The sequence below is a fragment of the Mesoplodon mirus genome, assembly GCF_964341445.2.
Source record: "Mesoplodon mirus genome assembly, chromosome: 5".
NCBI lineage: Eukaryota > Metazoa > Chordata > Mammalia > Artiodactyla > Ziphiidae > Mesoplodon > Mesoplodon mirus.
In genome coordinates, this window is record NC_138980.1 from 121,082,816 (window position 1) to 121,109,197 (window position 26,382).

The 26,382-nt window shown below is 35.4% G+C and overlaps 1 protein-coding gene across 4 annotated transcripts in view; it reads right to left on the reverse strand.

Moving 5' to 3' along the window:
* TENT2 (terminal nucleotidyltransferase 2) overlaps positions 1-26,382 on the reverse strand; it is a 59,668-nt gene that overhangs the window by 27,262 nt on the left and 6,024 nt on the right. For 3 of the 4 annotated variants that reach the window (XM_082623130.1, XM_082623129.1, XM_082623128.1), the window contains 7 exons: positions 26,158-26,331; positions 25,856-25,945; positions 22,617-22,854; positions 6,915-7,029; positions 6,732-6,823; positions 4,856-4,934; positions 2,941-3,010 (listed from right to left, as the gene is read on the reverse strand). In XM_082623130.1, the coding sequence (XP_082479256.1) occupies positions 2,941-3,010; positions 4,856-4,934; positions 6,732-6,823; positions 6,915-7,029; positions 22,617-22,854; positions 25,856-25,945; positions 26,158-26,294 (821 nt within the window). In that variant the 5' untranslated portion in view covers positions 26,295-26,331. The remainder of the gene's footprint in view (positions 1-2,940; positions 3,011-4,855; positions 4,935-6,731; positions 6,824-6,914; positions 7,030-22,616; positions 22,855-25,855; positions 25,946-26,157; positions 26,332-26,382) is intronic. The other variant, XM_082623131.1, reaches the window with a different exon arrangement.

Below are 26,382 nucleotides of genomic sequence, written 5' to 3' on the forward strand. Positions count from 1 at the left end.
ACGTCTAGGAAGAACTGTAACAGCCAAACACACAACAGAAGGGACACTTCTTTGAAATCAAAGATATCATGCAATTCACAATTTAGAAAATACAGCAATAATGATGGGATACATAAAGAATGGCTAAACTCAAAATAACAAGGACTAACTAATGTATAAGTAACAGGACCATATACTATCAGGTCCAACTTCTGAACAATGAGTCTTTCTGTGAAAGTGCCTAAAATAAAAACTTTCGAAGTCCTTTCTATAGCTTTTTTTTTTTTTTTTTTTTTTTTTTTTTTTTGCTGTACGCAGGCCTCTCACTGTTGTGGTCTCTCCCATTGCGGAGCCGTGCAGGCTCAGCGGCCATGGTTCACGGGCCCAGCCACTCCGTGGCATGTGGGATCTTCCCGGACCGGGGCACGAACCCATGTCCCCTGCATCAGCAGGCGGACTCTCAATCACTGCGCCACCAGGGAATTCCCTTTCTATAGCTTTTAACTGTAAAATATGAAATTTACCTTTTCAGATTTTCTAGTTATGGGAAAAGAAATCCTATAATCTTTCAATTATCCATGCATGTTAATAAAAATGGATAGTGAAATTAACACTTCAGATATATCTGGCTTTGGGAAGCTTATGGTAACAGTAAAGTTACATTCTTTGTGTTTGTACAAATCTAACACTGAAACCAGTTTGCACTCCCTGTATATAACTCAATAAAGAGGAAAAAACACTTAGATGGAAACTAGTGTGCAAATAAAAACTTCCAAAAATATGAATTCAGAGCTTTAAAAATATCCACAGTACTTGCTTCAAATTCTACTTCTGGAAATAATGAAGTAACTCTTAATATGCAAAGAATTTTATGCACAAAATGCTTATTTAAACAGGGAGTGGTAAAGTTAAAGTCAATAAATTCACACAATGAAATACTGTAAAGCAATTGAAAATGAAGCCAGAAGATATTCAATGATACAAGCAAGTATTCATGATATACTGTTAAGTAACAAAGTATGATTTCAATTTTAATTTTAAAAGCTTTTATGAACTCATACACATAGAAAAGGGTCTGAAAGGCTTATACCAAAACATTAACATCAGTTATCTTTGGATGTTAGAAGTGCAGTTGTTTTTTTCCTTAATGGTGTGTATAGAGAAGAATTATAAAATGGTGCTTATATAGAATACTTAACAATGAAAAAATCTTGTATAATAATCTTAAATAGAAAAAGAATTGTTTATATAACTACATTTTTAAAAACAATTATAATTAGCTAATAGTTTTACTTACATTTACTTTATGTTTTATCTCTCTATATCTTCGTGCTTTAAAAAAAACTTCACCGTTAAAAAAAAGAAAACTCCACCATTACTTGATAGAAATTCAGTAAATATTTATAGATTAGATGGATGTTTGGATGAATGAGGGGGAAAGTCTGAACCAGCACTTATCTAAAGCTTTGTTTAAAATATATATATTCAGTCAATTCTGATTATTCACAGTAGTTATGTTCTATATAGTCACTGCAAACACTGAATTAGTGAACAGTGAACCATTGCTCCTAGGGGAAACAAAGGATTAGGTTTCTAGGAGCCTCCAGTCACATTTTCACCAGTGGATCAATATGTCTCCAGTCACATTTCATTGGGTTGGCCAAAAAGTTTGTTCGGGCTTTTCTATCACGTCGTATGGAAAAACCTGGACAAATTTTTTGGCAACACTGTATTTTATTTTTTTGTGGCCGCACTGTGTGGCATGTGGGATCTCACTTCCCTGACCAGGGATCAAACCTGTGCCCCCTGCAGTGGAAGCACACAGTCTTAACCACTGGACTGCCAGGGAAGTCCCTCCAGTCACATTTTCCTCAACTGATCAATATGTAACTTTGTTTTATGTATGTTTCAACTTAAAGACACCTCATTTAATATACTGTTCATTCAATAACAACGAAGTCATTGTAAAGAACACTGTACTCTACTCGTGCGTGAATGAAGCACATCTAACACATATATTTCCTCCGTAAGGCACATCACAGCTTTGTGCAAAAGGACCCTAGACAGTACCTCAGCACTATGTTCGGGACTCACTTTAAGCAGCAAAATCAAGCACGAAAGCACAAAAATGTGAAAAACAGCACTAACTAGACTGTGAAGAGGACATTTGTTTATAGTATGAGCGCTGCAACAAGAAAACAGAGTGTCACATTGTTAAACTCAGTTGGGAACACCTTCATCAGGTGACTCAAAATTTTCCCCACTCTGTGCATGTCTATGAATAATCATAAAAGTGTTGCAAATGTTAATTTGGGGGGTTACAAAATAAATTTTACCAAGTATGCAAATTCATAAATATGGAATTCATGAATAATGATCAACTGTGTATATACTTATATAATTTCAGTATTACTTTTATAAACTGGGCTAGAAAACGTGATTTATCACAATCCTATATATTTTTTAGAAAATAAATCTTTTTTAACCAATAAAACACACACCTATTTACATTTTATAAAATGTAAATAGATATATAAGATTCTAATTCCAATGCCTATAAGAAATTCAGAACTCAAACTAGTAGAATATGTAGATAGATATATTAGTAACAACCCCCTTTGATATAAATATACATCAAATTTCATCAATTAAGATATGTTCTCAAGAGCACATTACATTTCCAAAAGGCAAGAGGATCATTTAAAACTCCAAAATATAAATACGTATATATTCTTTCAATTGGATAGTCCCGAATACTCAAAACATCAACCAGAATAACTAAGTACTGTTAAGTATGAACAACTGCTCAGACTATTTTAAAAAATCATTTCAAAAACCAAATCATTTCTAAATGAAGATAAGCTATTACATGATAGCATACACTTCTTAATTATCTACCTCAGGAGAACACCTAAAAATTATCTAAAGCAACTTAAAAAAAAGAACTCAATAATTACTGACCTGACTTTATCCCTGAACTTCACAATTGGCACTTTTGCTCGAATCAGCTGAGGTCTCTCAATGTAACCAGCTGAAGGATAAAAGATAATATGGATATCTGTAAATGCTTCTCAAATTCATAGTGTTCCAATGCACATTTTTTAAAGTAACATTTTACTTAGCTAAAACAATTTGAGAAAATATTGTCTTTGAGACAGAAAGCAAAGACAAAAGGACATTATCAAATTCTTCTAAGTTTGAAACTTCCAATACCATGTAGAGGACTTTATATATTAATACGTTATTTTCAGAAATGTGGTCTAATATTTAATAACACCTATAAAGAATTTCATCAGAGCATTATAAGAGAAGTATCTAGGCCAGCAGCAGGGGGATAGCTAAATTCTGGTACAGCACATGGCAAGATATTATGGCAGCCATAGAAATCACATTTACAAAGAATCTTAAATGTGGAAATGTTGGCAACATGATACAGGGGGCAGTGATACATTCAAGTAAGTATGATCTATAAAAGGAAAAACACATATATACGTATTTTTTTATTCCACCAAACTTAAAAAAATGTTTTTTGTGAGTTGAAATACATGTTCATTGTACAAAATTAGGAAAACACAGAAATGTATATAAAAAAGAAACTGCGAACTTTTCCCAAATGAGCAATTTCCTAATGTTTTAACTAAAGAAAAACATAGTAACATATTTTAAAAGTAAAAATTTTCTGTTATAATGCTTCTAACACAAAAATCATAAAATACATCAAGCTTGAAATAGAATTATGTACAGGAATTCAGTGAGGTTTAATGAAAAATAAGATTAAGAGTTAAAAGTTTTGAGTTCCATTATTAAAAAAAAAAAAAAAAAAAAAAAAAGTTTTGAGTTCCCAGTACAGGTTCAGACACCAACAAACTATACTCCTCGGGCAAGTTACTAAGCCCACTGATCACCAGTTTCCTTAATTATTAAAAACACTAATTAAAAAGAAAACTTTCATTTAAATTATATGATCTCTTAGGTCCCTTTCACTTTTAATATTTTATGATTTTAATAATAGTTATTAAAAATTCATTTATGGTACAAATTACTCCTTTTATTTTACAGATGTGAAATTCAAGTCCACTGAAATAAATCTCTTGATTTGTTTCTTTCCTACAACTGATATGTTATTCAGGGGCAATAACTCGTTAAGTGACTTTGTATTTTCCAGCTCAAAGCCTGACACATAAGGAATATTTGTTAAATAAACAGACAAACTATCTTTCCAACATCACGGTTAGTGTGACTTCAAATGTCCACAATATTCTGTATAAGTGTAAATAAATTATTTGAGATGGCTTAACATGCGGATTAAAATCTGCTTCGTCAGCTTATTCAAAGAACAAAATCTTACAATAAAATAGCCTAAGTCGATAATTTTGCCTTCTGTTGGAGTAATGTATCTGGGCTTCATGTTCAGTGATCATGTTTTTAAAACAAGTAAAGATATATGTCATTGCAAAACAGACGAAATTCTCTCTTCCTCACATGAATACCTATAAGACTTCACCTGTATACTTCTTTTGGCTTGTCAGATACTCTGCATTACAGCTATTTACATTCATGCTTTAGCTTCCCGAATGGTCTACAACCTTTTGAGAAAGAACTGAAGCTTACATATCTTTGAATTCCCCACTACCTTCAGTGGGACAGCTTACAAGTAAACTCAATAAAGATTTGTTGAATTATACATTTCTGTGTTGAATGGTTTACTCTTCTTTTTAATCAAAAGTTAAAAGGAATTTATTTGGGAAAAAGGATCTACATTATACCTAATCTAACCAGAAAATAAACAATCCTTACCAGAAAATAAATATAGTGAGAGACATTTTAAATAAATGGTTGTCAAATGACATATGAACGTGAAGCATGTCAGACTTACAAAGTCTAGTACAGAAGTGTTTATGGACTAAGGTGAGGATATGCCGTGCTTCAGTCTTCTGATTTACCTGAAAAAAACACTGAAAAGTTAAAAATAAAGTGTTTTTTCATTATCTTTCTAAACTTAGTGTTTTATTTTCTTAATGTATCTCAACAAAAAGAAAACATAAAGTATACTTTTCACTGGAGTTGTTTTTCAATATACAGTAAATTACATCACTTAAAAGTCAACATTTATGCTATCTTTTACATCAATATTTCTAAATCAATTTCTGATTTTAAACTTAAAAGCACAATTTTAAAAGAAATACTGAAACAGCCATATGTCATTTTTTCACTTTAGTATATAAATGTAAAAAAACAATCTTCTCCAAGAAAATAAACAGAATTTCAACTTCCTGTAACATGTTTTATTTCCCTACCTAGATTGTGAGTTGCTTAAAAATAAGATTCAAATCTATGGTGTTTCAGTATGAGTTGTAACAACATGATTCAGACATGTGAATAAGACTAGAGTATTAGTGTGATGTACCTAAGTATAACCTAATTGCGTGGGAGAAAGTTTTAATTAAAATTCTAGTATTCTCCACTATGTTTATTATTTCTGAGGGTTTTTTTTTCTTTTGTTTTTCAGTTTTTCTTTATATGATTTCAAAGTCTAGAAAAACATCAAGAGTTTCTTTCCTGGAATAAATCTCTTTCTGATTTGCAGTAACTAGAGGTCAATTTTGTTAGTGGACTAACAGGAATAGTAAAAATATATATTACCATTCAACAGAGGCTTTTGTATTTTTTAAGACATGGAATATAAGGCATATTAAAATTACACTGAAATTAACTTAATCTTTGGTAATTCAGAAGAGACTTCAGGGCTTCCCTGGTGGCGCAGTGGTTAAGAATCCGCCTGCCAATGCAGGCGACACGGGTTCGAGCCCTGGTCCGGGAAGATCCCACATGCCACAGAGCAACTAAGCCCGTGCGCCACAACTACTGAGCCTGCGCTCTAGAGCCTGCGAGCCACAACTACTGAGCCCATGTGCCACAACTACTGAAGCCCGCGTGCCTACAGCCCGTGCTCCACAACAAGAGAAGCCACCACAATGAGAAGTCCACGCAACGCAACGAAGAGTAGCCGCTGTTCGCGGCAACAAAGACCCAATGCAGCCAAAAATAAATAAATAAATTTATTTTTAAAAAAAAGAAGAGATTTCATTCAGCATATTAAAGAGGCTGCTCAGGTCAGCTTAATGAACAACAACTACTGTGGAATTAAGGATACACAAGAGTATCAGTTAACAGGGAATTCAAATAAACATAATACTAAATAGCAAAATTTGGTTGCTAAAGAAGAAGAAACAAAGTCAAAATATCAGAGACAATTACGTTAAATCACAGTAGTCTTACTTTAAATTTCAGTAAAATCTCTCTTTTTGAATTCCCAAAATAAAATACTCCAAATCCCATAGTACTTTCAAGGGGAAAGCAATAAAGATTAAAAATAGAATCACTGAGAATAGAAATGGAAGGAAATATATCAAGATAGAGACAAGCTCCTCCTCTTTGCTGCATCCTGGTAACATACCCAACCTAATAACATTTCAAAATAGAGGCAGAGCTCTTTAAAAACACACAGTGCAACCACCTCACTTTAACAGTTTAGAAATAAATTAATGCTAGAATTTCTGTTACATTTATTGTGTACATGCCTGAAAAAAAAAAAAGAAGCAGCATTTCCTGGCTTTCTTGAATTCTTATAAACAGAGAATTCAAAGAAGCAATTAAACAAAACAGGTTTTTTTCCTCAATGACTCTTACATGAAATTTCTTAAATGACTTAACATGAGAAACACACTTGGAATAAATGTTTCATTACTTACTGGTTCCTCTTTAACAACTAGACATAAATCACCATCACTGCTCCGAGTACCAAATCCATTTAAAGAGGACCCAACTAAAAAAAGTCTGCTTTCTAGAGAAACAGAAGAGAATTATATGGCATTATTTAAAATTTAAAATTGGGATGCATGTACTTAAAGGGCATGCAAAACAAGGAAACATACGTGGAAACATCAGCTGAATTTCCCTCTGCAGCTCTGTTCGACAGAGTTCTTTCTTCTTTAAATCACTTACTTGCTGCTGACATGCTTCAAATAACTCCAGTATCTGCTGACTCAACTTGGATGCACCACAAAAAAAGTAAAAATTTTGTTCAGAAATGTAACAGTTACTACCGTATTGAGAAATATAAAATTACTGACAGTATTTTTAAAATATATATTATCTCCTTAACACTTTCCAATACAAAACTACCTTTATTCAAGTAACAATAATTACTTAGTAACTGAAATAGTTACCAACTTTTACACAGTAAAGTATCACTGACAAGTCACGGAGAATTCATAATGAGTGTAATTCACGGGTCACCAAACTACAACCTTCAGTTACTGCCTGTTTTTGTATGGGACATGAGCTAAGAATGGTTTTTACATTTTTAAAGGGTTATAAAAACAAACAAAAATATGCAACAGAAACCATATGTGAGTGGCAAAGTCTAAAATATTTACTATCTGGCCTTTTAAAGAAGAAGTTTATCCAACCCCTGGTATTCATATCACAAATACCAAATACAACAGACTTTAGAAGAAAAGTCCCTGGTTGTCTATGCTCACGCAAACCACCCTCTTCCCCATTCTTACAACACCGCCCTGAACCCTGCCTTCTTGTGGCCATCTATGGACAGATGTCCCTGTTTATCTACCTATCTGGTTCACACTTTCCCCTCCAACTGATCTCTTGCCATCACCACAGGTGACACCCTTACCTAAAATGGGCTAAGTATCATAACATACTCCCGGCATTTCTGAACTTCTTTTACTCCAATATTTTTTATCAGTGTTACACTCCCAGAGCCATAACATGGTCTTTACAGTAAAACAGAACTTCTTCACCTCTGAAATTTTAAATTCCAATATACTATCTTGGCTTCAATCTCCTGTCCAATTTTCACTTTCTTACCCCCCTCATACCTTATGTAGAACCACACAGACCTGGATTCTCTTGAATCCTTCCTTTTCTCCCAACCCAGCAGCTCCTGACATAGCATGATTTCCTTCTCTACGCGTCTATACCCCACAATGCATCCCTTGAACCACTTTTTTATCATGCCTTAACAACATTATACCCTTGTCATGCTCTAACAAAATCCTAATTTTAGGTTCACTACAAACAACTACCTTCTCTGCTCTTATATCTGAGTTGCTAACTTAAAAAAAAAAAGCACAAAATTGGTATCTTTCAAATTTATAGTTTAAGAACAAACCTAAGATTGACCCTTAGCATCTCTCAGCAATTACTTCCATGTCTCTGGTTAGATATTGCTTCCTTTTTTCACCATCAGCATTCCAAAATGTTTACACCTTTCCTCAAGTTCCCTATACTTATCTCACTTTCTTTAGCAGATAACTTCACATTAAAGTTTACTAAGAAAATTGAGGATACCAAATGTGACATTCCTCAGCTTCCTAACTACAAACTTGCAAACTACTATCTGTATGAAATCTCATCTCCTTACCTCTCCTGTCAAACTGTCCTCTTCCTCGGTTCAAAGTTAATCCCTCTATCAATACTTCTGTATCCATCCCTTCTGGTAGCCTCTAGGGCACAAATATTCCATCAGTTTTTTGGTCTGTCTTTTGCATTTTCAACCTCTCCCTCTCTAGGCCATTCCCCAAGTCCATGACCAGGCACAAGTCTCACCCATCATTTAAAACAGTTTCTTTTGTCATGTTTAGAATCCTCATTTTAAGAAGGCAGAAGCAGTCTGGGCAACTTGGCAGTGAAAGAGACATAATTATTTAATATCCCTGAGTAACCATCACCCCCGCCAAAAAGAAAAAGCAACTAGAAAAATAAAACAAACAGATCAAACCAAACCAGAACAAAATAAAAATGGCCAACGAATACAGCACAATTGACTATAAATTACTCATGAACCCTAGAATACTGGCAGTTAGGACCCAACACCAATAGCAACAAGACCCACATGGTATCAGAACATAACAGAAAGACGACGAAAGGGATCTGGGACAGCCCCAAAGCCAGAACATCCAGAAATCAAACTGCCTAGAGGTACTACTTCCCACCCCCTTCCTTAAATTGGCAGGTCCAACTTGATGTGGAATAGCAACGAAAACTGGGAGGGAGCTTCACAGGCTACAACTCACAAGTAAATGCAAGAGGATCACACAAAGATCAGAAATCTCAAAACTAAGTGAAACTCCCTTCTAAAACACAGCAACACACCAAGGAGAAATTGCCAGTAAGAGAAATCTAAACTAACGAGTACAGAGCCATTAGGTGTAAAGGAAAGAAAGTCTAAAACTAGAATGATTCTGACTTCCAGAGGACATCTGACAATGTCTGGAAACAGTTTTGGTTATCATACTTGGGGAATGGGTACGACAGGGTGGTCACTGGCAACCAGCAGTGAGAGGCCAGGATGCCACTAAACATCCTACAATGCACAGGACAATTCCCCACAGCAAAGATTATCTAACCAAAAACGTTAATATTGTAGAAAGTGAAAAACCCAATCTAGATAAAAGCAGGGAAGGAGAAGAGAAAAGGTCTCAGAAAGTATATTTTTGAATACTGCATAGCAACAGAAGAGGATCCCTACAGCCACAAACCTAGCAAAGCTAGTTTATCCAACTCTCCTCATCTAAAAGTAGTATAGGAAAAGTCACTTCACTTAAACACAAATAACAGAAAAGAACTGGAATCTCAAAAAGAGAGGTGAGAATGGGAGGACAGAAAAAAAAATTTGAAAAAATAATGTCTAAAAAGGATTCTAGTCAATTCACATACAAAGTTTTTTATAAGAAAAATAAGAAGGGGCTTCCCTGGTGGCGCAGTGGTTGGAAGTCTGCCTGCCGATGCAGGGGACGCGGGTTCGTGCCCCGGTCTGGGAGGATCCCGCGTGCCGTGAAGCGGCTGGGCCCGTGAGCCATGGCCGCTGGACCTGCGTGTCCGGAGCCTGCGCTCCGCAACGGGAGAGGCCACAGCGGTGAGAGGCCCGCGTACGGCAAAAAAAAAGAAAAAAAGAAAAACGAGAAGAGTAACATTCCTACAGATAACGAAGCATACCAGAAAGATATGCCCACAAAACTAATGAACATTTTAATATAATATGTAGAACCAAGGCTTTTTCTCTCATTTTAATTTCCTAAAAAGATAACTGACTATAAAGTATACATACCAGCAAAAAATAATTGGGAATTTACATTTTTTTCATTATCAAAAGCAGTTAAAAATATGAAATACTTGGAAATATATTAAACAAAAGATATACAAAACCTGTACACTGAAAATTATAAATATTGATGAGAGAAATTAAACACCTAAATAAATGGAGAGATAGAAGACAAAAGTTGAAGGATTTACCATACCTAACTTCTAGGCTTAACCATACAGCTACAGTAATCAAAACAGTATAGCCCTAGGAAAATGACAGACAAAAAAAATAACAAAACAGAATACTGAAACATTTATGAATGAAATGATGATACCTGGAATCTACTTCAAACTAATAAGAAGGGAGGGAGGTATAGACAAAATAAGATTGGTCAAATGTCAGTAATTGTTAAAGCTTGGTGTTATGAGGATTTATAATACTATATTCTATTTCTGTATATATTTGATACTTTCCATAATAAAAAGCTTTATTTTTAAAAAGTTTTTAAAAGGCATCCATCTTTACAAAAAGACTTGAAAAAGGCTTCCAGTTAAAGTGGTTAATATAAAATTTTAAATGGCGCTTGAATAATTAAGTTTTATCCACCCAGAGCAGGGTATTAGTATTAATTAGTATTAATCCACTTAGTATTTGGCCCTGTAGGCCAAATACTGCCTCTGGCCTATTCTGTAGGGCCAGCAAACTAAAAATGATCCGTACATTTTTAAAGCATTGTTTAAAAAAGAAAGAAAAGAAAATGTGACAGGGGGCCCATGTAGCTCACATATCTAAAATATTTACTAACTGGCCCTTTATAGAAAAAGTTTGCCAAGCCCATGATCTAGAGAATCCGTTAGGCAGATCAAAACTGCCACAAGTCAGAGTAGGTACTCAACATTTGTTGAATAACAAAAAGAAATAAATTTCTTGGGAATTCCCTGGCAGTGCAGTGATTAAGACTTGGTGCTTTCACTGCGGTTGCCCAGGTTCAATCCCTGGTCCGGGAACTAAGATACTGCAAGTCGCACAGTGTGGCCAAAAAAAAAAAAAAAAAAAAGCAAGAAATTTCTTTACAACAATGCCCAAATGAAATGTTATTATATTTAAAAATTTTTTTCATCTGAATGATCATGTTCATGTAGAAACACATATGAAAAAATTTATGACTAGGTAGAAAATATGAAATTCCATGTATTTGCTCCTCTTCTTTTTTCTACATTCTACATTCGTAGAACATTTATTCTCTCTCAAGTACTACTATAATGGAGACCTAGTAGATTGTTATACAAATGAATTTTCCTCCCTATCTAGCCACCTTATTGATTATCCTACACCAGACATATAGAGTCCAAATAAGACAAAAACTCAAAAGAAATGCACATATATGCTGAAACAAGACTTCTCTTGCTTAAATTTAGAGAAATATTTCAGAAGATGGCTCAGTGGTCTTATAATTCTGGAAAAATAGAGGAATGTATGATATGAAATCTCCTTGGCTAAATATCAAGCATCAAATATTTAGATCATTTATGTAATAAGCTGACTATGCATAACGGCATTTCAAGACTTTGTTTTTGTTTCATTCGAAAGTAAAATTTTCCTAATCATTAGTTTTAAAAAAAAAAAAACTATTGCAACAAAGTATCTGTAAATACATTATTCTTAAAGTTGTTTAAATCTCTACAATACTACCAGTTTAGGCTGCCTGCCAAGATCTATTACTTTAATTTAAAATTAATTGTAGAAGATATCTATTTCTCACTGTATGTAAAAATTATATCTTCTCAAAATTGTATAAAAAATAAGATTTACATAATAGTTTAAAATATTAAAATTAATATTTGGTCCAAATATCAATGTTCCTTTTTACTAAAAAATATTATAACCTGTCCTCAAACTCAGGCTTAAACCAAATTACCAATAAAGTTATCATTGTCTGAGATCAACACAAGCCACTAAAGACAAGTATGGATTTAGATGGATTTAGATTCAGAAAAGTTTTTAAATGTGTCAATAAAGAAAGCTTAAGGTATAACTTTTGCATGGTATTCTCAGCAGATTCTCCATTTGTCCCTTTTAGCTGGGTCCCCATGTAAAAGAAAGTGAAAAAACCTTTCAGCTGGGAGTATCAAGACCTGATAACTTACTATAATACATGAAAATTGGTAACAGGGTTTGGGCTAAATATAAGTGCTATCTACAAACAACAAACACAAATTAGCAATGAGCTTTCAAGACAGGAGAAATAAAATTAAATATGGTACAGAAAATAGGTCATTAGTTCACGAACACTTCAACAAAAACTAGCAATTTCTCAGGCTCTCTCATTGCCACAATCTTTGTTACACATGTAACTGTAGAAAAAGCTAGTACCAATTACTGAGTAAAATAAAGCTAGTTATGAAATAAAAGTTTAAATTCATTCTTGATACTGAATTCCCTTTCTCTTCAAATTAAATAAAACAGAATCAGGAAAATGTCATGCTGCAAACAACCCACTCTTTATTAATGTGTTAAATTACTATGTTTTTTTGTGTGTGTGGCCACAATGTAGAGCCTTCATTAGCTTACAAGATAAGCCAATTAAGATAAGCCTTATTGGCTTATCGTAATCAAGATAAATTAATCTCTTGATTAATTTATCAACTGGTACACTGATTAGGCAGTTTGAATTACTGATTTTTTTCCCTGAACCCTGACTGCTTTTAAGCACATACTATTATCTGAACTTAGCCAAGAAAGAATTGCCTAATAAAAGGAGGATGAAAAACAAACAAACAAAACAAGCTTTCATTTGAGGATCTCTTGTGCTAAGTCCTGGTCTAGATTTTCTACATGAATTTACTTCTCAGTGGCTTTAAAACTTTTTTGACAGACACATACATTATAAAGATAGAGCCCCAAGAATAAATTTAACCAAGGAAGTAAAAGATCTGTACACTGAAAACTATAAAACACTGGTGAGAGAAATTAAAGACTACAAATAAATGGAAAGATATCCCCATTCATGGATCCGAAGAATCAAAATTGTTAAAATGTCCATAGTACCCAAAGCTATCTACAGATTCAATGCAATGCCTATCAAAATTCCAGTGGCATTTCACACAGAAATAGAAAAAGCAATCCTAAAATTCACATGGAACCACCAATGACCCAGAATAGCTACAGCAGTCTTAAGCAAGAAGAACAAAGCTGGACGCATGACACTTTCTGATTTCAAATTCTATTACAAAGCTATAGTAATCAAAACAGTATAGTACTTGCATAAAAATGGACACACAGACCAATGAACATAATAGAGAGCCCAGGAAAAAACCCATGCACATATGGTTAACTAAAAGGTGTCAAGACTATACAACAGAAAAAGCATAGTCTTCAATAGTGTTGGGAAGCCTGGATATCCACATGCAAAAGAATGAAAATGGGCCCTTACCTTACACCATACACAAAAATCAACTCAAAATGGATTAAAGATTTAATTGTAAGACCTGAAACTGTAAAACTCATATAAGAAAACATAAGGGGAAAGCTCCATGACCTTGGTCTTGACAATTTTTCAGATTTGACACCAAAAGCATAGGCAACAAAAGCGAAAATCAACAAGCGGAGCTACGTCAAATAAAAAAGTTTCTGTACGGCAAAAAAAAATCAACAAAATGAAAAAGCAGCATAAAGAATGGGAGAAAATATTTGCAAACCATATATCTGAGAAGGGGTTAATATCCAAAATATATAAGAAACTCATACAACTCAGTGGCAAAAATACAAATGACCCAATTTAAAAATGGACAAAGGACCTAAAGAGACATTTTTCCAAAGAAGACATACAAATGGCCAACAGGTACATGAAAAGATGTTCAGTATTACTTAGCATCAGGAAAATGCAAATCAAAACCACAATGAGTGGCTTCCCTGGTGGCACAGTGGTTGAGAATCTGCCTGCCAATGCAGGAGACACGGGTTCGAGCCCTGGTCTCGGAAGATCCCACATACTGCGGAGCAACTAGGCCCGTGAGCCACAACTACTGAGCCTGCGCGTCTGGAGCCTGTGCTCCGCAACAAGAGAGGCTGCGATAGTGAGAGGCCCACACCGCGATGAAGAGCGGCCCCCGCTTGCCACAACTAGAGAAAGCCCTCACACAGAAACGAAGACCCAACACAGCCAAAAATAAATAAATTAAAAAAAAAAAAAAACACAATGAGATATCGCCTCACACTTGTTAAGATGGCTATTACCAAAAAGTCAAAAGATAAGTGTTGGCGAGGATGTGGAGAAAAGGGAACCCTTACACAGTATTCATAGGAAGTACAACCATATTGGAAAACAGCAAGGAGATTCCTCAAAAAATTAAAAATAGAACTACAATATGTTCTAGCTATCCCACTTCTGGGTATATATGTATATATCCAAAGGAAAAAAGTCTCTATCTCAACAAGGAATCTGCACTCCCATATTCATTGCAGCATTATTCACAGTAGCCAAGATATGGAGAAAACCTAAGTGTGTCCACTGATGGATGAATGGATAAAGAAAATGTGTGTGTGTGTGTTCGTGTGTGTGTGTGTGTGTGTATACATACACGATGGAATATTATTTGGCCTTAAAAAGGAAGGAAATTCTGCCATTTGCAACATGGATGAATCTGGAAGACATTATGCTAAATGAAATGAGCTAGACACAGAAAGACAAATACTGCATGACCTCACTTACATGTGGACTCTAAAAGAGTCTAATTCACAGTAGCAGAGAGTGGAATGGCAGTTATTAGGGGCTGAGGAGTAGGATGAGGAAAATGGGGAAATACTGCTCAAAGGGTACAACTTTCAGTTATAAGATGAATAACTTCTGGAGTCATAATATACAATTACAGTGAATACGTTCAGTTAATAATAATGTATTGTACACTTGACATTTGCTGAGAGTAGATTTCAAGTGTGCTCATCACAAAAAAAAATAACTGTGAGGTGATGAATATCACCTTAATTATCTTCATTATGGTAATCATTTCACAACATATACATACATCAAAACATCATGTATGCCTTAAATATATACAATTTTTATTTGTTACTCATATCTCAGTAAAGCTGGAAAAAAACTGATAGGGGATGTGGGCATATACATTTGTTCCGTTTCTAAATAAGGTGGAATATTGAAAATTTTAAAGATAGAGCCTCTGAAAAATCTGCAAGATAACTGTCCCCAAATTGTTCCTCCTAGGGTGCCAAGAGGTTCCATAAAATTTGCTCCTTTCCAAAACTGAACTTTACACAAGAAATCTTGAACAATTCATTCATAATCATCTTTTTACTTTATACTCAGTACCAAGAAAACCTCAACCTATCCTCATCTCAACTCAAAATTCAAAATCAATTACTTCAATTCACATAATATCTTCAAACTACCCAGAATTTTTAAAAATCAGTTATTATAGATGGAATTCAGGAGTTCAGATAATTCTGATTCCTCTACAGCCTCTTTTTTGTTCAGGCAACCATATCTTCACCTAAAAGCTAGAGTGAAATAAAAGTTAAAATCCAGAAAAGTACCTCCGATTTTTTTACTGAGAAGAGTTCGTTTGCTAATATAGCAACTTGAAAAACAGAGAAAAGACTTTAAAATGGAGGAAAAATTTAAACTCAGAACGTACTCATTTTCAAAAATTTAATCTTTTAGGTTTAATTCTCAAACTAATTAAAACTTCTACTAACAAAATATTTCCCTGGAACTTACTAAAGCAGCTGACTGATTTATTATTATTAATAGTAAATTCATTATTACCAATGTTAAGTGAGCTCTTTACACTACCCAGCAAACACTGTTTCAAACCTTCTCCACTATTCTTAAACCTCAGACATCCCATTTCATCTTCTCTACTCTCAACAGATAACCTTGCATAGTAATTCAGAGAGAAAACATGAAGAAGCCACTCAACTATGGAAACTCCATTAACTTCTCCATACCGTATCTACAAATCTACCTATCTTCCTTTTACCTACACCTATCCTCTCCTCCTATATCCTCCAGTTCCAAAAAGCTTTTCTCTTACCTAAAGCCAATCACTCCACATATAGGCAGGACCCATGCCCTTTCCACCTTCTAAGGAATCTTTCCCATAAACATTTATATGTGCTTAAAGTTTCTTCCACATCAAAAACAAAACAAAAAAACTCCTTTGTTCCAACTTCCCATCTTTGGCTCCTCCTCTTCACAGCCAAACTTCCCAAAACAGTTGTAAATAAGCTTAGTTTCCATATCTGTTTTCCTACCCTTTCCTCAACCTATTTCAATCAGTCTTGGATCCAGGCTCACCACTCCCCCTAGACAATCATACCCATCCTCTTGGCTTCAATTATCATCTACATGCCAATGATCACCAAATGTACGCTTCTGGTCAATACCTTTCCTCTAAATTCCAGATCTATATGCATTAAACTATCAACTCTAAATATCTAATTTGATGTTTCAAATGCACATTTAAGACAACAGAACTCATGACATCCCTGCTCACCCTTCAATTCCTATTAAATACACATACTCCTAAAAGTTGCTCCTCTTGCATTTTGTTCTGTCTCAGTGAATGGTACCACCATGCATCCAGTTATAGAAACCAGAAATTTGGGAATAATCGTCAATATTTTCTTCTCTATCTAAACCAGCGGTTCTCAAGTAGAGGCAATTCTGCCCCCCAGGGGACATCTGGCAATGTCTATAGATATTTTTAGTTGTCATAACCAGCGATAAGTGGCATCTAGTGAGTTGAAGCCAGGAATGTGGCTAAACATCCCAGGATGCAGATGCTTAGATGACCTAATCTCTAATCCATCATCAAATCCTATCAATTTCACTTCCCCCAACACAGCTTAAATCCAGTTTTTCTTCATCTTAACTACCAGCACTTCCTAATTCAAGGCACCATTACCTTTCACCTAGTACCCAACCATAAATTCCCTACATCCATACTTGTTCAACTGCTTAAAATGAAGTCAGAATAATTTTAACTCATCTCTTTCCTATTTAAAAAACCCCTAAACCAATCAAACTCTAGCCACCTTGGCCTCCTTTCAGTTCTTTGCATACTCCATGCTCCCTTCTACAATTTTTAGGATCCTCAAATATGCTGTTCTCTCTCTCTAAAGCATTCTCTCCACCCCCACTACTCTTTCACTAGTTAACTCTTACTCACCCTTCAGATCTCAGCTCAAACATTACCTCCTCTAGACCATCACTGAAACTTCAAATAAATTCTCTTACCACTCTGCAATTTTCCTTTATACCACTTATAAATATATAAATAAAACTGCGATTTGCATAACTATTTTTTAATGGCTCTCCCTCTCACTATACCGTATGTACATGTTAAAGAGACCAGGTACGTTTACCAAAATGTTGTAGCACAACATTGTAGCATATAGTTGGCACTCACAAATATTTGCTGGATACTAAAAAAATACAGAATCTAATCTACTTCAGGAGTTTCAATTGTCACTTCTATTTCAGGTGACTTCAGGATTCATATCTCTGGCCCCAGCCTTGCTTCTGAAATATATATGGCCAGTTCAGCTACAACATGTTTTTCTACAATACTGATTAGCTTACAGACGACTGGTAAATAAGGGAACAGTATCAATTTAATGTATTAATTGGGTTGATTTGTATGTGGAGCTGAAATTGTGGAATTATAACCTTACAAGAAAAAAAAAAAAAAAGCCCTCAGCTTGGCTGCTCACAGGCAGGAGTCCTTATAGATCTAAGACAACTAAAAATAACCATCCATATCCAGGGTTCCCACTTGATAAGCATACGCCCAGACTCACACAGCTCTCTGCTGGTGTATTTCCTTCTGAGTCTATCTTAACAGCAGACTCACTGACTCAGAGTGCCACTTTTAACTGCCTTGTCTCAGTGCCCTCCACAAGTCAGCATATCTCAACTCTGTATTGTATATTTTTAATATCCCATGCAGCAGCATCCAACCATGCTAAGCCACCTATCTGGTCTGTCCAAGTCATTTCCTAAGATATCGATTATTATTCTTGATAGCGTTCTGGTTACAAAACTGTTTAGGTTTTGAGTAGTGTCCTCCAGCCCTATTTTCCCATAGCCCTATATTCTTAGTGTGCAATCTGCAGAACATGAGGTCTTTCAAGAGCACAAACGTTACAGCGGATTTCCCCATAGCCCTATATTCTTAGTGTGCAATCCGCAGAACATGAGGTCTTTCAAGAGCACAAACGTTACAGCGGATTTCCCCATAGTTCCAAGTAACTCTTGACTACTTCCTCAATCAGCTTATACACCCAAAATCTGAGTTCCTTATCTCTGTTAACAGTCCAGAATCAAATCATTAAAGTTATTGATATCTCTCTCTCTCCCTCTCCCCCCTATATTCGATCATTCCACACATCTATCAATTTTCCTTATGCATGGTCTCTCACATCTTTTCCACCATCATCCACCATAACTGAAAGCTTCAGCACCTCTCATCTGAAAGAATTTGATAATTAATAGCCTTTAAGGTAATCATCCAACTTCCAGGCCCTCCTTATTCCAAACCAAACTCCACTATACTCTAGGAACTATCTTCCCAGAAATGAAAATCTAATTGGGCTAGTCCTCTACTCAAAAACCTTCAACGGGGCTTCCCTGGTGGCGCAGTGGTTGAGAATCTGCCTGCCAATGCAGTGGACACGGGTTCAAGCCCTGGTCTGGGAAGATCCCACATGCCGCGGAGCGACTGGGCCCGTGAGCCACAATTGCTGAGCCTGCGCATCTGGAGCCTGTGCTCCACAACAAGAGAGGCCGCGATAGTGAGAGGCCCGCGCACAGCGATGAAGAGTGGCCCCCGCTTGCCACAACTAGAGAAAGCCCTCGCACAGAAACGAAGACCCAACACAGTCATAAATTAATTAATTAATTAATTAAAAAATAATAATAAAAAAAAAAAAAAAAAAAAAAACCTTCAACGGCATTCTACTGTGCATTCAAAGCCTCAAACTACTGCTCCACTTTTATTTCTCACTGAACCTCCCACTCATTTTACAATCCAGCAGAGATAAACAGAGGTAAACCATACAAACTACTAAGCACACTGCTGGCAAAGAAAGACACTCAGTAAACATTAGCTATTACTGCCACAGATTACCAGCTATTATAGTCAGTTCTAAGAATGTCATCTCCCTACTCTTGACTTTAAGCATCTTAAGTTCCTCCTGTTTATATTATTAAGAGATGAGGGTCAAATCTTGTTTCTGTCACTTACTAGCTGTGACCTTGAGCAAGTTATTTAGTTTTCTGAGCCTCAGTAAAATTAGGATAATATCCATGTCATGCGGTTGTTGAAAAGACTAAGTAACATAGCATATGTAGAATACCTAGAAGAGACATCAATAAATGTTAGTTTTCTTAAAAAGTGTTCACTTAAAGAATGGACACAGAACTACTTGCCTTCTTTCTCCCACAACTAGTGGGAGAGTACAGAGTAGCACTCAAAGAAATTGGTTTAACAACAGGATATCTTTATCCCTTGAGATAAGTGCTTATGCCAAAAACATAAGATTTAGGACAATCTTTTTCTATGCTACTAAGCAAAGAAAAAGTTACTGATACGGAACCATACTTTACTATATGATTTATACTGACTAATGTGAATCATGTTATTACATTTACTGAGACTCAATATATCACTGATCTACATGCAGAACTAGTAGTTATTTAGTTAGTTCTAAGAATTAACTATTACAAACATACAAATAAATACATGTAAAAATAGAGAGCTTCAATACTCATGCGTAATATATTCCATAAAAAATGGGCCTACCTGCATGTATATATCAAAAACCCACATGTAGTAAAAGGTTGTTATATCGTCATTCAAAGAATTGGTCTCATGTGATTTATACCACAGGCTTTCACAATATAGTATTACATGAGTTTCTTTAAAATGAGAAAGCAAAGAAAGGACAAAGAGTCGGGGGTGGGGGTGGGGGAGTACCAAAACATCCCAAGTTAGTCACTCTGCTTTTTCCTTCCTCCCACTGGTATTGCCTAAATGCTTTTCCTACTTCACAGTAAGAAAAGTATGACAGCCTTTTTCTTAAACAGTGCTGGCAACTGGACCAAGAGCAAAAAATTAAGTTAGATCCCCTACTTCACATCATATATAAAGATTAACTCAAAAATGGATCAAAGACCTAAATCTAAGAACACTATAAAACTCTTAGAATAACATGGAGGCATTAATTTTTGTGACCCTGGATTAGGCAATGGTTTCTTAGATATGCCACCAGAAGCTCAATTAACCAAAGAAAAACAAATTGGACTTCATCAAAATGAAAAAAGCTTTTGCGCTTCAAAGGAGACCATCAAGAAAGTAAAAAGACACACCACAGAATGGAAGAATATATTTGCAAATCATCTATCTGATAAAAGTCTAGTATTCAGAACATATAAACAACTCTTACAACTCAACAAGAACAACAACAAAAACAATTTAAAAATGGACAAAGGATCTGAACAGACAATTCTCCAAAGAAGATACACATTCCAACACAAATAAAAATATGATCAACATCACTAGTCATTAGGGAAATGCAAACCAAAATCACAATGAGATACGATTTCGCACCCACTAGGTTATAACCCACCTGGTTATAATCAAGAAGACAAACAATAACAAGTGCTGGCAAAGATGTGAAGAAACTAGAACACTCACACACTGCTGGTAGAAATGTAAAATAGTGCAGCCACTTTAGAAAATAGGTTGGTAATTCCTCAAAAAGTTATACATAGAGCTACTGCATAACTCTGCAATTTCACCCCTAGGTATAGACCCAAGAGAAATGAAAACATGTCCACACAAAAACTTGTACACAGATACAGAAGAATAGTCAAAAAGTGGAAACAGCCCAAAAATCCATCAACTGAGGAATGCACAAATAAAATATGGTTTATCTATACAATGGAATATTACTCAGCTATAAAAAGGAATAAAGAACTGAGAAATGCTACGACATGGATGAATCTTGAAAACATGCTAAGTGAAAGAATCAAGACCACATATTGTATGACTCTATTTATATGAAATGTTCAAAACAGACAAATCCATACTGATAAAAAATCGATTAGTGGTTGCCAGCGGCTGGGGGAGAGGGGCAGAGATGAGAAAGGAACTGCTACTGGGTACAAGGTGTCTTCTGGGGGTGATAAAACGTACAGGAATTAGACAGTGGTAATAGTTGCACAACCTTGTGAATATAATAAAAACCACTGAATCATGCACTTTAAAAGAGTGAATTTTACGGGGACTTACTTCCCTGGTGGCACAGTGGTTAAGAATTCTCCTGCCAATGCAGGGGACATGGGTTCAAGCCCTGGTCCGGGAAGATCCCACATGCCACGGAACAACTAAGCCCATGTGCCACAACTACTGAAGCCCCCGCACCTATAGCCTGTGCTCCGCAACGAGAAGCCACCGCAATGAGAAGCCCATGCACCACAATGAAGAGTAGCCCCTGCTTGCCCAACTAGAGAACGCCCATGTGCAGCAACGAAGACCCAACGCAGCCAAAAAAAAAAAAATGCATTTTATGATACAATTACATCTCAATTAAAGAAAAAAAGGAATGATAGGAGAATAAAAAGCAGCACAACTAAGGAATGAAGCAAGTGTTCCTTTCTGACCTAACATTTTCTGTACACTTACTATGTTCCAGACCTATGCTGGTTGCTAGGAACCCAAAACAAAGTCACTACACTCTTTTCAGGCTCCTTCTCCTTAGCCTACAAATGTCATATTTCTCCAGAGCAGAGCAGCTTTGAAAATGCAAAAACAACAAATATAAGCCATAGACAATTCAAGAGAATGCAGATATTTACATTATAAACTCTTCTAAATTACCCAGAGTTTTTTTTTAGGTTTCACTAAATATGGGGAGAGAGAAGAGATAGGCTTCTAATACTGGTATTAAATAACTCATTGTTCCCCAATGCTGATAATGTCATTTCCCAAGAATTATTATTTTAAGAGCTTCATTTCATTTATTTGAAATTTTTTTTATAAATAATGTTTTTGATAAATCTTTCTTGATCATATCCCTTTGGAAGTATTACTTTCTCACTGTCTCCTGGGTTCTCTATTTTTGACATTAAAAACCTCATGATAAAGACAAATATCCCAAAAGATGCTTTTTAATACTTTACTACAATATCCATATGAAAGCTTATTTTTCTGTAATAAGAATAAGTAACAACAGAATTCTCTAAACTAAGAAATCAAACGTTTTAGGCTCTAATCCCAGATTTTTATGAATCACAGAAAATCTGATATCCTGATATGAAAGCTGCATTTCCACAGAACAGCTCACAAAAATCAAAGAATCAAATTTAGGCAAAAAACTCTGAATAGTACTTTAAATAGTGCAAAAAAGGGCATGTTCTACTTAATCCAAGACATTAGATATTTCTGATACTTTCAATACACTATATTAACTTCCCAAAAGATAAAACTAAAATCTACATTAAAATTACCTTATCTTTGGCCTCAGGCAGTGTGATTTCTCTAGGTTCTAAAAATGGTATTTCTCGAAAAGGTGGAACACCTCTGACTATATCTGGTACATAGTGTGTATGAAACAATGGCGGCATTGAGTATCTTCTTTCACCTGATAAAGGCACTATGTGGTTAACTATAGTTGGCTCTTGGTGAGGTGAATGGAAACGTTGTCGTTTACCATCAAGAGGAAGATTCTTTTCATCGTTTAGTCTCCTGAAAACAAACAATATACCTTAGTGATTAAAGATATAATTTTCTGATTACAAATAGAAAACACTAAAAATATATAAATAGATGACAATACTGACTTTTTCAGCGAGGCCACATTATTAGCTCTAAATGAATCTTAAAATATTCATTTTCGGCATAAGAGATGCCTTAGAGAACACTTTAGAAAAAATGTGTAATAATGATGCATATTTAAAAAAAAAAAAAAAAACACATATATACATTAGAGTTGGTCTCCTGCATTTGAACTACCACAATACTTCAGATCAGCAGCAAAAACTTGGCAGGAGAATTTCTATTTATAGAATCACTAACAATAAAAGATCCAAACTCTAACATAAGGAGGATAAGATTAACTGAGTGCTATATATAAAAAAGGGCTCTTTGAGACCACCTATGTTCTGGTTTATCAGTAGGAAAGACCAAATTAAGAGACAGTTTTTAAAAAAGCTTTATATAAAGACATTGGACAACTAAAGAAATCTGAAAATGAACTGCATTTCAGATAACAGTATTGTATTAATGTTAAATTTCTTGGGCATGATCAATATAGTTTTGGTTATACAAGAGAATATCCTTGTTCTTAGGAGGAGTGCACTTATGTGTTGCGGGGTAAAGTGCAACGATGTCAACAACCTTCTTTCATATCACTCAGAAAAGAGTAGCGGTAGGGAAGGAAAAAGGCAGAATAAAACAAATCTCGCAGAACCGATGAATCTAGGAAAACCACATACAGGTGTTCATTGTACTATTCAAATTTTTCTGGAGGCTTAAAAATACTCAAAACAAAAAGGGAAAAATAATTTAAAAGTAATTATTTGTGGGAAAAGAAAGGTATTTACTTTCTTAAGTTGTTTACACCATAGGAAATTATCCAATTCCTTTTTAACTCTAAAATTTTATGAGTCATAGCCACCTGAAGGTTTTTATTTTAATACTCTTGGGATTATGTCAATTACTCTCTCCTTGACAGACCCACAAAATAACTGGTACTCCTACCCACAGGTAAAGAGGCTAAAAACATAAGTGTATACTTAATTTTTTTTAATTTTTTTAAAAAATTTTATTTATTCATTTATTTTTGGCTGTGTTGGGTCTTTGTTGCTGCGTGCGGGCTTTCTCTAGTTGTGGCGAGCAGGGCCTTCATTGTGGTGCGCAGGCTTCTCACTGTGGTGGCTTCTCTTGTTGCACAGCACGGGCTCTAGGCGCGTGGGCTTCAGTAGTTGTGGCACGTGGGCTCAGTAGTTGTGGCTCACAGGCTCTAGAGCGCAGGCTCAGTAGTTGTGGTGCACAGGTTTAGTTGCTCCGCAGCATGTGGGATCTTCCCCGACCAGGGCTCGAACCCGTGTCCCCTGCATTGGCAGGTGAATTCTTAACCACTGAGCCACAAGAGAAGCCTCTTTAACATTTTTAAAACATAAAATTTAGAGCTTTATATGCTGAATACCTTCTATTGAGAATGTCAATTTTAGTTTTAAAAATACATATGTATAATTATGAACTAGTGGAATTTATTTTCATTCATGATTCACAAATGGGCTATCAAGGCAATTTCTAAAAAATGAAAATTTGAATAACATCAATAATTTAAGCATCATTATATAGTTTTCCACGATGACAACTTTGAAGAACAATTCAGTGCTTCTAAGTATGGGATGTAGAGCCAAACCACCTGGTTTCAAATCCCAGCTATGCTACTCCTACCTGAATAACCAGATCATTACTTCTGTGTGCTTCAGCTTTCTCCTCAAAAGATGAGGCATAACAGTACTTACCTCATAAAGTGTTGTGAAACTTAGTCAAACCATTATTTGCAAAGTCCTTAGAACAATGCCTACTACACATACTGAGTGATCAATAATTTTTAGCTAGTGTTATTTCTAGTTGGACATAAAAGTTACGGAATGTTTATACAGACTATAAATAGCAATATCTTGCAAATATTGCCAAATATTATTTTAATAATCACCCCTAAAGTTCTATCATAATTACCCCATGATACATCAATTTCTTTTAATCAAATTGGTTAAAATGAATTGATTCCTAACTTCTCTAAAGAAAGCTTTATGTAGAAGTTTTCACTATAATAATATTTATCGTGGAACCTTACCTGTGTAAGATAAATAGTAAACTTTACTAGAAAGAAGGTGTTATAGGCTGAACTATGTCCTCTCAAAATTCATATGTTTAAGTCTTAACGCCTAGTACTTCAAAATGTGACTGTAGGGCTTCCCGGGTGGTGCAGTGGTTGAGAGTCCACCTGCCGATGCAGGGGACACGGGTTCGTGCCCCGGTCCGGGAAGATCCCACATGCCGCGGAGCGGCTGGGCCCATGAGCCATGGCCGCTGAGCCTGCGCATCCAGAGCCTGTGCTCCGCAACGGGAGAGGCCACAACAGTGAGAGGCCTGAGTACCGAAAAAAAAAAAAAAGGTGACTGTATTTGGACACAGGCCCTTTAAAGAAGTAACTGAGTTAAAATGGGGTCATTAGAGTAAGCCTTAATCCAATATAACTAGTGTCCTCAGAAGAATAGATTAGGACACAGAAAACACAGACAGAGGGATGACCCTTTGAGGACAGAGAAAGAAGGCAGCCATCTATAAGCTAAAGAGGGAGGCCTCAGAGGAAACCAAACCTGCCAACACCTTGATCTTGGACTTCTAGCCCCCAGAATTTTGAGAAGATTAATTTCTGTTGTTTAAGCCACCAAGTCTATTGTACTTTGTTATGGCGGCCCTAACAAACAGACACAGAAACCCATCTGATTTAGTTAAAAATCTCAATTAAAAGTAGTTATCTAAAGACAGTTATCCCTAAAATTTTTTAAATACTTTGAACTTCTAAAATTCTGTTACAGGACTGATCACACAGGTCCCAGAAAACAAAATGTAGGGCATAGTGTCCATTCAACTTAATACAAGATACAGTGTTAAACAGTTCCCCAAAATGCAAAGTTTTCTTTTAAAATAAGTAAGAAATACTTACTTCCTTCCTCGAAATAATGGGGAAGTTGAGGTCTGTATTGGACTGACATTTCCATATGTCAACTGCTGTAATGATACAGCTCTAGACAAGCTACCAAAGACAAAGAAAGAACAGTAGTAGTATACATTTTTTTCCTTAAAAACAAAAAACTAATTTCAGAAAAACTAAACAGTTCACTGATCAAAAGAAAACAAGACATGATGACATTTTCTCTAGCTCCAAATGTTTCATATAAAAAGGATTTGTGTCAAGTAGAAAATGAAACTTACAAATGACATGGGCCAAAATAACACCATACTTACTCTGTATTCTGAAAGTTGAACTGTGCATCTATAAGCTGCTGGTGTGAATAAAGACTTGGTGACAGGGTGAAGAAGTTATTATGTTGTTGATGGTTTGGAGTGAAAGGCGGGCGACCCAAAATTGAGTTTGGGAACATGCTCTTGTTCACTAAGAGTAAACATGTATTCTTCTACCTAGAATAGTTTTAAAGATAATTTATTATAGCTTAAAGACATTGAACTCTT